This window comes from Montipora capricornis, chromosome 3 (assembly GCF_036669925.1).
Source record: "Montipora capricornis isolate CH-2021 chromosome 3, ASM3666992v2, whole genome shotgun sequence".
NCBI classification, from domain to species: Eukaryota; Metazoa; Cnidaria; class Anthozoa; order Scleractinia; family Acroporidae; genus Montipora; species Montipora capricornis.
In genome coordinates, this window is record NC_090885.1 from 2162242 (window position 1) to 2178172 (window position 15931).

General features: G+C 37.1%; 2 protein-coding genes across 3 annotated transcripts in view; one reads left to right on the top strand and one right to left on the bottom strand.

Annotated features, from left to right (window-relative positions):
• LOC138041887 (leucine-rich melanocyte differentiation-associated protein-like) overlaps positions 1 to 5943 on the bottom strand; it is a 14636-nt gene extending 8693 nt beyond the window's left edge. The window contains exons 1-3 of the mRNA XM_068887567.1: positions 5789 to 5943; positions 5545 to 5671; positions 3664 to 3927 (exon numbers count right to left, since the gene is read on the bottom strand). Coding sequence (XP_068743668.1) covers positions 3664 to 3927; positions 5545 to 5671; positions 5789 to 5810 — 413 coding nt within the window. The 5' untranslated portion in view covers positions 5811 to 5943. The remainder of the gene's footprint in view (positions 1 to 3663; positions 3928 to 5544; positions 5672 to 5788) is intronic.
• LOC138041888 (centrosomal protein 20-like) lies at positions 3650 to 12806 on the top strand. 2 transcript variants are annotated; one of them, XM_068887569.1, is made up of 7 exons: positions 3650 to 3788; positions 6304 to 6392; positions 8900 to 9008; positions 10667 to 10754; positions 11020 to 11126; positions 12053 to 12103; positions 12589 to 12806. In XM_068887569.1, exons 1-7 carry the CDS (start codon positions 3779 to 3781, stop codon positions 12657 to 12659), a joined length of 525 nt encoding a protein of 174 aa, XP_068743670.1. In that variant the 5' UTR covers positions 3650 to 3778; the 3' UTR covers positions 12660 to 12806. The 2 variants fall into 2 exon arrangements, with proteins under 2 accessions (XP_068743670.1, XP_068743669.1); XM_068887568.1 differs by lacking the exon at positions 3650 to 3788 and adding an exon at positions 6151 to 6216.
• Positions 12807 to 15931: the final 3125 nt, after the last annotated feature.

Here is a 15931-nt window from a genome sequence, read left to right on the forward strand (position 1 = left end):
CTTGCAAAGATCTTACCAAGATCCACACACAAAATCTTGGAAAGATCCTCAAAAGGATCCTTAAAGATCCTCAAAGAGTGACTGAGGATCTTACAAGGATCTTAAAAGGATCCTTGAAAGGTTCTTAATAAAATCTTTGACAAGATCCTTAAAGATCATACTAGGATCTTTCGAGGATCTTTGAAGGATCCTTACAGTGATCTTGAAAGAAACCTTACAAGGATCCTCAAAAGATCCCCAAGGATTGAATGAGGACCCTTTAAGGATCCTAAAAGGATCTTCAGAGGGATCTTGAAAAGATCTTTATCGGGATCCTTAAAGATCCTATGAGGATCCTTCAAGGATTTTAAAAGGATCCTTAAAGTGATCTCGATAGGATCTTTTTTAGGATCCTTGAAAGATTCTATGAGGATCCTTCAAGGATCTTAAAAGGATCCTTATAGTGATCTTGAAAGGACCTATATTAGGATCCTTGAAAGATCCTATGAGGATCCTTCACGGATCTTAAAAGGATCCTTAAAGTGATCTTGAAAGTGTCTTTGGAAGGATCCTTGAAAGATCCTATGAGGATCCTTCAAGGATCTAAAAAGGATCTTTAGAGTGATCTTGAAAATATCTTTAACGGATTTCTTACAGTTCCTTCAAGGATCTTGTAAGGACCTTTATAGGAGTGTGTATAAAAGTGTATAAAATCCCTAAAGATCCTATGAGGTATTACGTACATATACCCTCAAGCATCGTTAAGGCACCAAACTTTGAACATAAAAATAATCACGCTGTACACGAATGAATTAAAAAGAAAACTTTTATTCTGATGTAATCCATGGATTGTCGGAAATATCAGTAACAGATTACCTTGTTTGATGAACTCGTAAGAGATGCAGGCCGGCGCCAGAAGCAATATGAAACAGTATACTCTCAAAATATCAAAGAATTCGTGTCAGCACGTAAATTATCATTTACAAAAAGACCGGGCTAAAATACAGAATTCACGGCCACATCTAGAGCCTCTAGTGATGAACCGGCTCGACCAGTATATTTTCACATTCCGCAAACGGTTAATTCGATGAGTCTGCTATGACTTTTAAAGTACACATGAATCGGAGGGTTGTAATCCTCCGCCATCCCGCCATCTTGGATAAGAGATAAAACTGGAAACTAGTGAGCCGTTTCACTTTTGGTCAGCAGTCACCAACGATGGCTCCTCTTACAGTTCGGCGGTTTTATTTAAGTTTGTATCAACGAGCATAAATCTTATGATTCATGATTGTTTTACCCTATAAATACTGATTCAAAACGAGGAAATGCGTACAGCAATCCAAGTACAAAGGTAGGCGCTAATTATAAGCAGATAATATTTGAGTTGATGCCGTATTGTCCTGGGATTCTCGTAAGGTCGACTTGTGGCAAGTCTATGTTGTTCCCAATTCAAATCTCTCGGGTTTAAGATTCTTTGTGTGTTGAATTTGCATGACAATGAAGCATTCACATTTAAAATGATATGGAAATACCAGAAGAAAACGTTTTATTCCCAAAATTAAAGATTTAAAATGGGTGCAACATTGAGTTAGCCGAATTGGTCTGTTGAGAATTCGAACTTTTCAAGCTTCAAGTCCCAAATTTGACATGTGCAGGCAAGGATTATAATTTGGCTTACTTGCTATAATCCTGTAAAAAAAAAAAAAGGTGACTCTTAACGAGATTACTTAAGTTTTACATCAAAAGATTGATTGTTGCAAATTATATCATTGGCAAAGGATTCCTTCGATTCTCTGTAAATGCTATGTGTCTGAGGTTCATAGCAATTTTCAAAGGTTAGGTGATGCGCATTTATTGTCACTTCCAGGGCATGACTTGCTAGTACATGTGGACTTCATGATAATCAATATGAGTAATTTGCCCTTATGGTTTTGTTGTTCTTTCAGGATGTGTAACTCAGTGTAACTGCATTTGAAATATTCAGAAAAAGTTCTAAAAAAGCAGCCTCAGCCGGCAATAGCATCAAATACTGAGTAACGAAAAAAATGAGTAACAAAAAGATAGATAAAATATAGTAAATACAAATGTGTTAGGTAAAATCACACATTGTTGTAGTGCAGATGTACTTACAAGTGCAGTAATAAGTAGGTTCTTTTTGTAGTGTTTCTCTTTTGCTCTTTTTCTATGCTACAATTTAAGGTTTTTGTCTTATTTTTAAGAAACATTTTCTCGATAAAAATGGCTGTTTGTGAAAAAAGTTTGAATAATCTTAGCTGTATCCTTGATATTAATGACTACTTAATAATGTGTCTATGATTCTTTATATACATTCAAGTCATATTAAAGGAAATTTTAAGAATTGGTTTACTGTATGCAGCTAAACTTCTAATTAATGGATAACCATGTGACCAAATAATTCCAAAAGCTACTATCATCTCAGTTGAATAAGATGTGAGCAAAGTTGTCACAGAGTTTCATGTTAAAATAATGTTGTCAAAGGCAACAAAGTCTGAAAAACAATAGTCAATGCATCATTTGTTCTGGTTTGTTAGATTTTTATTGTATTCTTCCCATCCCTTTGACCCAAGAGTTAGTGGACATTTTTTTGATAACAAGCCAAGGTGATAAGCCTTACCAAACTTCACTTGCATCTTACTCAAGTGAGAATTGTAGTTTGTAGCTGAATGCTAGCAAATAAAGTTGGATATTGATTTTCCATGATTCATCACTGTTATTTTACTTCAATCATACTTAGCATTATAACATAGTTTTCAGACAAATGAAGCATTTTATGTATTGAAGTTTGTCTTCTACAGAAAGAAAGCTCCTTTTTCCAGGTTTTTAAATAAAATAATTTTGTACATCAAACTGGAGTCCAATAAGTGCAATTCAGGGTGAGAAGGTGGACAATAAAATTATCTAGGTGTGGACAGGGCTCAAGTGAGAAGAGCTGTGATAACAAAAACAGATCTGAAGCAACTGGTGGATGCAAATCTAACCCCACCAGGAGGTGGCCAGCGGGAAATACGATGATGAATCTCTGCTAGGTTCCTGTAAAGTCCTAAATGATATTTAAACATCAACATCCTCAAGGATCTTGCACAGGATCTTGGCAAGGGTTTTTGAAGATCCTCAAGGATCTTGCACCAGATCTTTGAAGATCCTCAAGGATCTTGGATATGGATTTTGAAGATCCCCAAGGATCTTTGATGATCTTCAAAGATCTTGGTCAGGATCTTTAAAAATCCTTGAGGGTCTTGCACAGGATCTTTTAAGATCCTCAAGGATCTTGGACAGGATCTTTGAAGATCCTCAAGGATCCTTGAAGATCTTGGCAAGGATCTTTGAGGATCTTGGCAAGAAAAGCTAAGATCTTTAAGGATCTTCAAGGATCCTAGGTAGGATCCTTGAGGATTCGGAAAAAGATCCTTAGAAAGATCCTCAAAAAGATCTTTGAGGAGTCTTTAAGGATCTTCAAAGATCCCTCAAAGATTTTCACCAGGGAATCCCCCTTTAAACTATATTTAGACATGTACATTACAGTGTATGCACGTGAGAATTGAGAATTGTTGTCATTAAAAATCATTAGTTATTATCTTGCTTTTGTAGAGAATTGTGCTGCCCATCAGAATTTACCCCTGGACTTATAACTGTAAAAACAAATTCAAATCCTCACTCTGATACCTGTAGTCCTTGTACTGGTGGTATGTGCCGCCGTTGAAGTAACTTGGTGCAGCTTCATTGTTCATCATACTGAAGTACCTTAGATGTGGAAAGCACTTTGCTATGGTTTCAACAAATGTGCTTAGGTTTGTTATTTTATTATGGTTCACCCATAGTGTGTGAAGCGATTCCATTATTAGAGGAAAATTAACATGATTGGTCAGTTTATTGTTGTCCAGTATCAATGTGTTGAGTTTTTTTGCCTCCTGTAAGAAATGAAAGTCCCTGATCACTAGTTAAGGGCAATGATAACAACGTCAAGTATATAATTATATATATTTTTTTTTAAGTGTCAAAATGACCACAATGTATATTTTTCTTTTTTAGGTGCTCAATTGAACAGTAATTAAAATTATTGTCTGAGTAACCATATTAAAAGCCAGGTGAAAAACACTTTAGCATTAAAAACAGTGAGAATGTTAAAACAGTTGACAGCTTAAAACCTAATCACTGAAACGAGGGCTTAGGCTTAATCAACAAATTATTGCTATATTGGCTGTGAGTCCATTGACTCATGACTCATGACTCATTGACTCATTTGACTAATAAAACATGCGTTCTCCATATTGATATGCAACCACTGGTGCCCAAAAGCAATGCTCCACCCATTCCCAGGGCCTACCAACAAAGGTGCTCTGCAAAATATCTGTTCTGCAGTGGAAATTCATGACCAGCTGGTTGGCAAGTTAAAAATTTTCAAACTCTTTTGCTGGGAAACTTTAAATAATTTTAGCATCTGTGCTGGCTATTTACTTCCATTATATTCCAATGGCTGCCTGGTTCCTCCATCCCCTATGGTTAGTTATGTTTCTAGACAAAGGATTTTTCACATGAATGTGAGGCTTAGGATGTACATTGCCATTTATGCAAAGGGTCTATGTATTTTCACAGAAAGAGTTTAAATAGGTGGGACAATGTAGTTTCTGATGCACTCAGCTAATGATTCAGTACCTTAAATGAGGAGTACACACTTGTTCATCCATGTATTCTGTTCAGACTAAGGGTGTGTTCGATTGACCCTATTCCGGAATAAGAATGCGTGAAATGATGATTTTATAAAAACGATATGTTTGGCATTTTTAAGCAACAAGGATAATAAAAATATGTTTAAAATAGCATTTTAGCGGGTGTTTGACAATTTTAATTTGAATCTCCGTAAAAAGGAAGGATTTCTAAGTTATATTCCATGTATTCCTATTCCGGAATACGGTCAATCGAACGCACCCTACAGGACGTTACAAATCGATAGAAATCGATCATCGGAAACTAATCGATTACTCGACATTACTCGACAATACTCGATAATTGTTCATGGATTAGCTAGAATAATCGATAAATATTGATAATCACAAGATTCGACTGGTGTATTCATGAGAGATCAACCCCAAGATTTAGGTGCAGATTATCGATTATATCGGTTTATTGATAGAAATCGATTGAAATCGAACTGTAATTACGAAAATCGAGTAAATCGATCAAAATCGATAATCACAAAAAACTCTGTTATCGATTATTATCGATTTCCGATATTAATCGATTAATTAGTATCGAAAAATATCGATTACGAGTGTTAATAAACATATTATGATTATCCAAAAATAATCAGATTGCTTTGCAGAAAAATAAAATTATTAAAGGAAAAAATTTGTAACCGTATCTTTTTGGTAATGGTCAGTCATGGCAAGGATTAAAACGTACAGAAACTTGAAGACTTGTCAGTGTACTATTGAGTACGTTGATCTTGATTTTGAACGTATTTGTGAAGTCTTTGCATGCTCAGCTCCTTGTTCAAGTACTTCATCTAATACACAAAGTACAATTCATTATTAACTCAAAGGATACGATAGATTATTGTGACTCAAATCTAAAACCGTGATGTCAGCTAACTTTCCAATCCACTCCTCTGGAAATTCCTCAAGATCGCGATAAGCCAACGAAATTCGCCCTCGTTCTGCTGCTTCGCTTGCATCTAACATTGTGGGATTCATGTCAAGAAAATGTTGCTGTGTGCCAGAATTTAACCCAGTAACTCACAAATACTGACACCCCAAAAGGGGTGAAATTAAAACACAATTACGATATATACCGGTAAAGTTTGTCAATGTCATATGAGTTTGATCGTACCGTTGGGTCGCGTGACAGACAGCCTACTTTTTTTTAATCAGCTCTTTCACGCAACGGTATAATCACCGATGATCACCACATAGAGGGTCTATTCGTTGACTAAAAACAATCCAATAGAGTGTTCACATTTTCCTTCTCAAGATTTCTCAGCAACTATCATTGTATCGATTTTTTCCTATTTACTAGTGTCTTCAGAGAGTGGCAATATTGAGCAGAATATTGCATTAATCATCCCCCTCCCTCCCTCCTTCCCCCCCCCCCCCCACGCACACACACACACCCCTCCACCCCGAACCTTCATGTGACAATTGAGTCCTCAAGGGTCCAGCTGAAATACAAACAAGAATACCGCCATTTTCAAAATGGCGACAGTTGATGAACTGAAGGGCGGTGAGAATATCATGTTATTTCATTTTTTCTCCTGTTCTGCCTAAAACAAGGTGGGCAAAAACGTTTCTTTTTCCCCTTTTTTGCCAGTTTTGAAAGAAACTCTGGAAAACAGAGGAGTTCTTGGACAGATTCGAGCCCGTGTTAGAGCGGAGGTGTTTGGAGCTTTGGATGATCAAGTAAGAATATAATACCCCTTCTGTCATAGGTGTGTGCTATAGAACTACAGACTGTATGCGAAATTATCTAAAATTTAATGTCTCAGCAAAAGCGAGTCTTTTTTTATTCGGAATGCGCGATCAGTGCCGGTGTCTGGCACTTGCAGGGGAAAGATCTCATGTACACTGTATACACACCCACCACGAGATCTTTGCCAGTTGCAGACCGCAGACTTTGTCAGCGCCATTTGAAATGGGCGTTTACAATTAAATACTGTTTATCAGCGCTATTTGTAGGCAGTCTGTCGTCTGCAGTCTGCAGTTGTCATACACTTAAGAATCAGTGCAATACCAATGGCCAGCAAAAAAGTTGACCGTTTTGTATAAAGACTCCAAGCACGACGCGTTATCATCATAAATTTTCCACTCTCCTATAATTATTATCATCAACCCAATTCCGTGAATTGTCACCTCGATCCCTATACAGGTACGTTGTATTTAGGGAGAATCTTTTAAAAAGTAATATTAATTTTACCAACCTGTCATTGACTGAATGACTGTCCAATCCGATAAATTCTCATCTAATAAGCATAAATAACAGATTGCTTTGAAATTTGATTGAACGATGCACCCCTGCCACAAATGGTGATTTTACTTTGCACAACTGCAGACAGTATTCATAAATGGCGGCCAAGAAATTATTCTTTTGTCTTTCTGCTATAAATCATCCTCACTAGCTTCGTTAGCATGAACATGATTTTATGACCTGATAAGCTGTTTTGCGTATGAATTATTAATAAGTTTTTGAAATTGGGTATCAGGCCATATCTCCTGCAATCACAGGTGACCCAGACTCGGTGGGTAAAAAAATTATAAGGACTTGTATGGGAGTCTCGATGACAAACAACAAGTTTGGACACGGCTGGTCAACCGTTTACTCGAGCCTCAATATACATTGTATGGTGAGAGCAAATAAGTGAACGGTTGACCAGTCGTGTCCAAATTCGTTGTAAGTGAGCCTCGAGAGATTTTGAATATTTGAATATTCATTGCTGTTTCTCAGCAATGGATACTCGCTGGACCTTGAAACTTAGGGTGGGTTCGATTCACTTTATTCCGGAATAGGAATACATGTACATAGAATATAAGATAGAAATCCTTCATTTTTATGGAGATTCATGTTAAAATTGTCAAACATCGGCTAAAATGCTATTTTAAACATATTTTTATTATCCTTGCTGCTTTGAAACGTGCCAAACATACCGTTTTAATCATCAGGCCGCGTATTCTTATTCCGGAATAGGGTCAATTGAACGAGCCCTTAGTCAAAGAGAAGTAAATTTATCCGTGTGGCCATCGCCGGAGTTTGAGCATGACTGATGCCAGAGAAGTGTGATTTTATTGGTGAGATGTGAGGTAAGCTAAAATTACTTTCCAGTCTTTCCTTTATTTATGTATGAGTCAGTGACAACCCGGGAAGTTGAGAAGTCACTTAAATTGCATTCAGTCAGGCAAATAACCACACAAGAAGCGAGAAAGTCACCACGACAATAAAGTATGGCTTTTTTATTGACAAATTTTATGTGTACGTTGTAAATATCTTTTTCAGTTTGTCATTGAGATTCCCATACAAATCCTTATAATTTTTACCCTCCGAGTGTGGGCCACCTGTGCTGCAATGTGTTAGGAATTTCCGTCTAAATCACAGCTTCCTTCCCTTTTTTCCAAGTCACCGTCACAGTTTAATACAGTTGGATGGATTTCCAGAAAAACCTAAAAATTATATCCACTTCTACACTGTAATTTGTTCAAATGTTTACTGCTACCCGGTATTTTGAAATAAATGCATGAGGTCCTAGGAGTAGTGATGATGAGATTTTGTGCGGTGGTTAACTGGTACATGTACATGTAGTTCTTGTTTGGTTATGAGTTGTTTGGTTACTTCGCTCTGACGAAGGGCTAACACTCGAAGCATCAGCTTTCCAAATCTTTCACAGTGGTAATTTGCCCTTTATCAACTCATGTGATAAAACCAAATTTTCATAATACACTATATAGTTGAGTTTCTGAGCAAACGCACAGTGAAGGGCTCAAATCCTGTTCAAGCCTGCGTTTTTCAGGCTTCTTTGCATTTTCTTGAAGTACTGATCTAACTGCGATGATCTTTTTTGTGTTTGCATTTTAATAGTTACTTTATATTTTACAGTAGTGTACACATGTAACAGATTCACAAAATCGCAGTAAAATGCTACTAGATGCACACACACATATCTATCATCTACACAGTCAGAAAACAAAGGACATTAATAGGGAAACCTTTATGCATTATTATTGTTATCATAAATATTTGTTTCATAAGTATCAAAATATCAAATTGTGATATTTACTCATTCATGTACTTGCCCCATTTTCTTAAATGAATTGTTAGTTTAGCTCGATCTATCCCACCATTTCACCGATTTTAGGTTCAAGCTGATGAGCTACTAACTGCAATGATCTTTCTAAATCTCACTTATTCAAATTTGCAGTCAGAACCAAGACCATCACTTTCTAATGAGAACTTGCTTATTAATGAGCTTATCAGAGAGTATTTGAGCTTCAACAAATACAAGTATACAGAGTCTGTGCTTTTAGCAGGTAGAGTTAAGGTAATAGACCACTTTCATAAACGGCAACCACCTTTGCATTTTTTTGTATTTATGTTAATTAGACCTACCGTCCTCATTTTGAAACCAAATTTTGCTCGTCCTAGCGAGGCAAGGAAGGCTTATTAGCATTAGAACAAAAGAGTGTTTTATTTGGCTACCATGCATTATGAAAGAGGTCTATTGTTGACAATCTACAAATGTTAGTGTACACTGGGACAGCACATCAGAAATCCAGAAGATGCGTGGGGTTTTTGAAAATCATGGGATTTTGGATGTGTTGTGAGGAATGCAGGCTTCTGCAGTCATTAGTACCACCCTTGATTAATTAACCTCCAGAAGATGCTTTAGTCTCTAGAAAGCCCAGGTATGGGACCAAGGCTAGGCTGTGTTAATGCCTGTAGAGTTAGAATACCATCTCCTCTCAGGTTCTGATCACAGAAAGTAAAGAAGTATTATTATCATCATGCTTACTATTACTGTGATTATTAATAATGTTATTAATAGTTAACATTTATATTCCACAGCTTACATGAATACATATGATCACCTGCGCATTACAATTATTAAAAACTAAAAAGTATAATAATGTAAAATGAGCTAAAAACCTGCATCAGCTTGATGCAAATAAATAAAAATTAATTCCAATTGAATCATAGGTATAAAAGCTAGCCTACAATGTAAATAAACGCGTTCTTAACGTATTATTGTTCAAAGTTCTACTGTTGTGAATTATACTGGGGAACGAGTTCCATACCTTTGGGGCAGCAACACAAAAAGCTCTGTCCCCCGATGTTCTCTTGGTTCTCTCTCATGGCAACTCAAGGAGAAGCGCATAGGGTGATTTACTCTTAATACCAATTAAATCATTGATATATTCAGGTGCAAGCCTGTGAATACATGTAGCTTTAAATGTCATTACTAATATCTTAAATCTAATTCTAAATTTCACTGGCAACCAGTGAAACCTGAAAAGTACAGGCAATAATTATATGATCAAAGCGGGAAATATTGCAAATTAGGCACGCAGCTGTGTTTTGGACACGCTGTAACTTAGACAGCTGTGCTTGCGGCAAACCATATAATAAACTATTGCAATAGTCAATTCTACTAGTAACTAGAGCATGCACTAACTTCTTCATTGATTCAGTTGATAGATACTTTCAAGTTGTGCAGGTGGAAATAAGATGCACTACAAATCTTATTGATTTGTGTCCCCATAGTAAGTAGCTGATCAAACCAGCTGCCCAAATTTTTGGCCTCTTCAGCTGGAGTAATCTGATGGTCACCAACAGTGAGAGAGCCTGCACTGATCTTAGACAGTTTCTTTTATAATTATTGATGAAAATTCTTTGATTCTTGCCATAAGTACAGAGAACATCCACTTGCTGGTTCCAAACCATTTATTTAGCAAGAATTAATTCCATCAGCTCTGGGCATACTGTAGAATCAATAGAAGCCAAATTTGCACCCTGTTAAAATCCCTGTAGCATAATTTGACCCTAATGAAATCAACCTTATTTAAGTACCCTGATTCCAATAATAAAAATTGTGATTATGGTCATACTGTGAGTTCTTTACTTAAAATAAATCCTATCACAAAGACAGCAATCCAGTCCGTACTTGAAACTCCTTTGAATTTTCTTGCAGAAACAGGTCAGCCTAAGGATCCTATGGATAGAAAATTTCTTATTCAAGAGCTGAACATCTCAGATGAGCAAGGGTCATCACCATCCATGTAAACGTTCTTTATTAACTTGACCAGTTTTGTCTGTTACCGGTACTTTTTGTTACATGTAGCTAATGAAACACAACTTGTGATAGTTGGAAATAGTCAAGGTGTTTCAGCCATTCAAAGAGAATGAAGCAAAACGTATTTTAAATAATACAAAACACACATGTTTGATTTCCGAACTGTAAAAGTTCTACAAAATGAAATTGCAGTTGAAACCATTAATTTAATGAATATGTGGTCATCTTTCCTTAATGAATCTTTGTTATAGGCCTCTTTTGTATGGCATCTTGGCTCATTTTCTCCATGGAAGCAACAGCGAAGGACGAAGATTAAAAAGTCTGAGAGATGAGTCATTGTCTCAACTTCATTCTAGAGGTATGAGTACACTGGTAAATAAGCCACACTTGAAGATAAGCCATAATCCGAGTCTAGAAGCTCAAGATTTGGAAAATGAAAACGTTCTGAGCTGTGAACGTATTATTTTGGTTTGGGATGATTATAGAAATTTACGCCTTTCTTCTCAGATGTTCTCATAGCTAAGCAGCACCCTCACTTTTGAACAAAATGATTCGGCTTATCTCCCGGTATTTACAGAAGACATTGATGTTGCCAAAACTGAAGTCTCCGCTGTGGGCTATGAACTCTGAGTTCTGGATCAGGTGGTTGTGAAAACCATAGTCTGTGCTACAGTTTCTTTAATTTAAGGTCCTTAAGTTTGCCAGACTTTTTTCCTGCTTTTTTGAAAATTGTCTGTTCATATTTTTCAGTCATTGTCAACTACAGTACATGTACCTAATATTAAAAGTCCTGCGAGTGAGGTGGTTACAGCAAAATCTCAAACTTAGGCCTTGGCATATTGACCAAGCGGCAGTGAGGTCAATACAGCCAGACCGATGTTTGAGATTTTGCTACAACAACCAAACGGTCGAGGTCATAGAGTTGTTTATTATATGGCTAAGAGAACGGTTCTAAAGAAGAAAAAACTAATTTGCATAATCCATAATCGGCCTGTGGGCATTACGGGAGAATAATGCCCTGCGTTTAGCTGCTCTTAGCCAATCAGAGCATGTGTTACATTTCCAGAAACACTAGCCATAAATAATACTTCGTAATACCTTACATACTTCCCACAGCTTGTAACATCTAAGATAGTGACAGGAATTACTGTAATAGTATGTGAAACTTTTACCTTACACGTGAGTTTATCAGTTTATGGCCGGGTTTATCAACCTCGTTATTTCCAGATATCTCAGTGAGAATGTTATTAAACAATGTACATGTATTTTGTTTACTCTGATCAGACACAAGATTGAAGAGAAATACGGGAGGTCTGCCACCAGTGGGAGATGAAGGTACAATTAATTTTTGGGGAATGAAATAATTCTGTAACCGAAGCAAGTAATCTGGTGTAAAATTCGTTACATTGTAAAAGCTACTAGTACAGTCATTTAGGGGAATGAGAAATAATTCTGTAACCGAAGCAAATAATCTGGTGTAAAATTCGTTCAATTGTAAAAGCTACTAGTACAGTCCTTTTCGGTTTGATCTCTTCCCCTTTCCTTCCTGTGGCTACTGCATTCACCCACAAAGAGGTCCCCATTGACATTACTTAGAGAAAAATCTTAAGTGTTACTCTCAGGAGGGAATGGGTAAATAGGGACATAGTTTTTGAGTGGACCTAAAGGTTGTTAACCCATTCGCCCCTAAAGCAGCACCAACTGACGAGTAAAATCATCTGGCATTAGACAGAGTCAAATCTGTAAATTTCGCTCTCGGGAGCGAATGGGTAAGTCTTTTAACATCAGACAAAATAACATTTTTTTTCTCTCTTAAATAGAATATGATGGCAGGTTTGATTCAAGTCTCGTTCATGAACCTGAACCTGTTATGGTGCGAGGAGGAAGATGACAACTTCGTATCAATCAATTTATTGCCTGTTAAAAATTGAGAGCATGGTTTTTCTTTCTTGTACACAGCACATAGTACTATTTTGTTCTGAAAATGAAGACTTTTGTTATAAGGAGAAAACTTAAAATAAATTAACTTTTGACTTCATCGTCTATCATATTTTTTTTTTGCTTTTGAAACAGCTAGAAATAGTATTTTCCATTACTGATCAATGTTTGGTCATAATTCAATCTTGCAAAGGCAATTAGAAAAAAGGAAGTCCATTTATCTGCTCAAACCATCACTCAAGCTATGAACAAAAAACTGTAAGGTTATTGATGTGATATCACTGTGGTTCACTTTTAAACTCGGACATAGGACTATCTTGTAAAAATAGTTAGAAAAAAAGACAATTTTTTTTGTCTGCTCGAACAGGCAAGCACATAAACTACATGAAGAAAAATGTGTAAGGCAATTGGTCTGATATCACGGTGTCTCAGTTTTAAACTTGGACATACTTCAATCTTGCGAAAAGGAAGTCTTTGTGTCTGCGGGCACCATCATTCAAGCACATAAATTTTGAGGAAAAGGGCAGTAAATAACCTCAAGCTTCCGAAGTTTCCATTTTGCGTGAACACCTCGCCTATATTACACCGATCACCCATACAGCAGCTGAAATCGCACTTGATGACATCTCTACCTTTGCATGTGGGATTATATGCAGTGCACAGTTTGTTTGATGTGCATCTCTTTTGGAACAATTTGCTTGTGTTAGAGCTCCCCTCCTCCTTGCTTAGGGTCAAGCACTCATCGTAACGGTATGGGCAGATGTGTGGTTGCTGTTGAGATTCGCAGTCTGACCATGACACATCACTGGTACAGATGTAGCATTTTATTCCTAGAGACAAATAGCCAAAAGTAAGATTATTATTAAGCCATAATGTGGTGCCCTTTAAAATTAAAATGGTCACGCCCTATTTCTTTAGATCTCAAGAACTTTCTACGGGATTGCGGCCGGTACAAGAAAGACAGTCCTTTGTACTAAACTTGTGGATAATTGAAAAATAATTATAGTTGCTATTGTTATCATGTAATATTTCAAAAACGAGTGCGAGTGTTTCATCGGGGTTTCAAACACGAGAAAACTGATGAAAGCACGAGGCCGCAGGCCGAGTGCTTTTATCGTTTTCGAGTGTTTGAAGCCCCCCATGAAACACGAAGCACGAGTTTTTGAAATCACTTCTCCAACAGAAGAAAATTAGTTTAAATTATCATTTGAATAAGTTTTCTCAGTTCAACTATTATATTTGAGACGTGATTTGTGCATGATCCTCAAAAAGATGTGCATGATGTGCATGATCCTATCACCTAGTTGCTGCGCTGTGACAATTTTTGAATATTCATCAACTGATGTCACGTTGTTGCATAGCTGTTTGTCAGTTCTGAGCGAACACGTTGCTTCGCAAAGCAAATGACAGAGTGCAGATTTAGACCTCCTAAAACTAGCGAAGAAGAGGAAAAGTGCGTGGCCAGCGCTATTCCGAGGTAACGTCTGCATCTAGTCTGATAAAATTTCTAACGTCAGTGCCATTTTAGGTCGGAAGTGTACTGCAAGGTTCAAAGTGAACTAAAACACGAGGTCGCCACCATTGAGCGAGCATTTAAATTTAGAAAAATGGCCTTTTCTGTTTTGGGTAGTTTACTAACTGTACTGTTACATTCAATGTTTGCAGTAAATAATTTAGGTTTAAAGTTTGTTTCGTAAAATGTGTGATTTAATAAAGTTGTTTATCGCCACGTGCTTTTGTTGCTTCACCAATATGCAGATTAAGAACATTTGCATCCGTGTTTGAAATCGTTTCAAACACGGCCGTGTTTTCAACTCGTTTTTCATTGGGTTTTAAACCCATCCACCTGACCAGAATACGTTGCTCTGGTTGGGTAAGAGCTGCATGATTAATTAATGAGTTTGAGAACATTATTTCCATGATAGTTATTTAATTGTGATAGCCGTTGTACTTAATTAAATCTTGATTGTAATTCATGCTAACTTTAGTGTTAAGGATCTCCGGGTTGACTCGACCAACGCCATGTAAGCCCTGATGATTCGGCATAATAATAATAATAATAGCAATAATAACAACAATAATAATACAACTTTATTTTCACACAATAATGTTTAAAGCTGAATAGCTTGTGAGGTCGTGAGCAAATGAAATGAAATCAAATTAATACATGACAAATCATATTGTTTTCTTAGGAGATGGGAAAACCGGAGTAGCACCCGGAGAAAAACCTCTCGGAGCAGAGAAGAAAACCAACAATATCAACCCACATATGACGCCGGATCTGAGAATCGAACCCGGGCCACATTGCATGGTGGGAGACGAGTGCTCTCACCCTTGCACCATCTCTGCTCCCATTCACCTGCAATGATGTGCTTAGAAAGAAAAGCTTGCCATTGTGATTCTCTATAAGTATTATCAATTGTCATACACTCTTTCCCACAAAATCTACAATTCTTAAAGTATTTTCCTGGTTTCTATAAAAGAAAGGAAGCTGGCCAACGAAGATGGCAGCAGCACTCAAGACACGATTAACGAATTTGATTTGATTTGGATAGATGGCTAATACAAATGCTCGCATACGCGAGAGAGAAGACCTGTAGCATGAGCAAAATACAACTTATTCATTTTTCCTCTGCTTGTGCTTTCTTGTTGCTTGGCTTATCCAAAGTGAAACCCCGACATTCAAAGAAAGATAGTGGCCAATTACTTGCTACGACAGTATCCAGGGGCAGATCCCATGTGCCTCTAAAATCCCGGGATTGGTTGGAAAGGAGGTATCAATTAAAACACTTGTGCGAACCGAAGGGCTAACAGTCGAAACGTCAGCTTTCGAATTTCTTTACGGAGGTCAATTTACCATATCAACCTAGTTGATAAATTAAACCCTGATTTCTGTGCTTCAATTCCCCACCGACGCAGCTCTTCAGCTTCTTCAGAGACTACAACTAAATAAAACCACCGATCTGTGGAATGGGCCCGAATTATTGAGTGACTGCCCCGCCCACTTCAGTTCCTTTCCCACGGTGTGAGCAGTAGCCAGTTTTCCACAATGGAAAGATACGTTTTCAAAATAATGAGTGCCAGGGGGAAATTTGTAAAAAAAAAAAAGAATGTAAATGCTTTGTTTAGAGTGGAAGTGCACTTATCTATAAAGCTACTTTACAGGTACCCCACTTTTAACAGTGTGAAATAAAAAATTAAAAGTTAACAGAAACATTAGTAAGA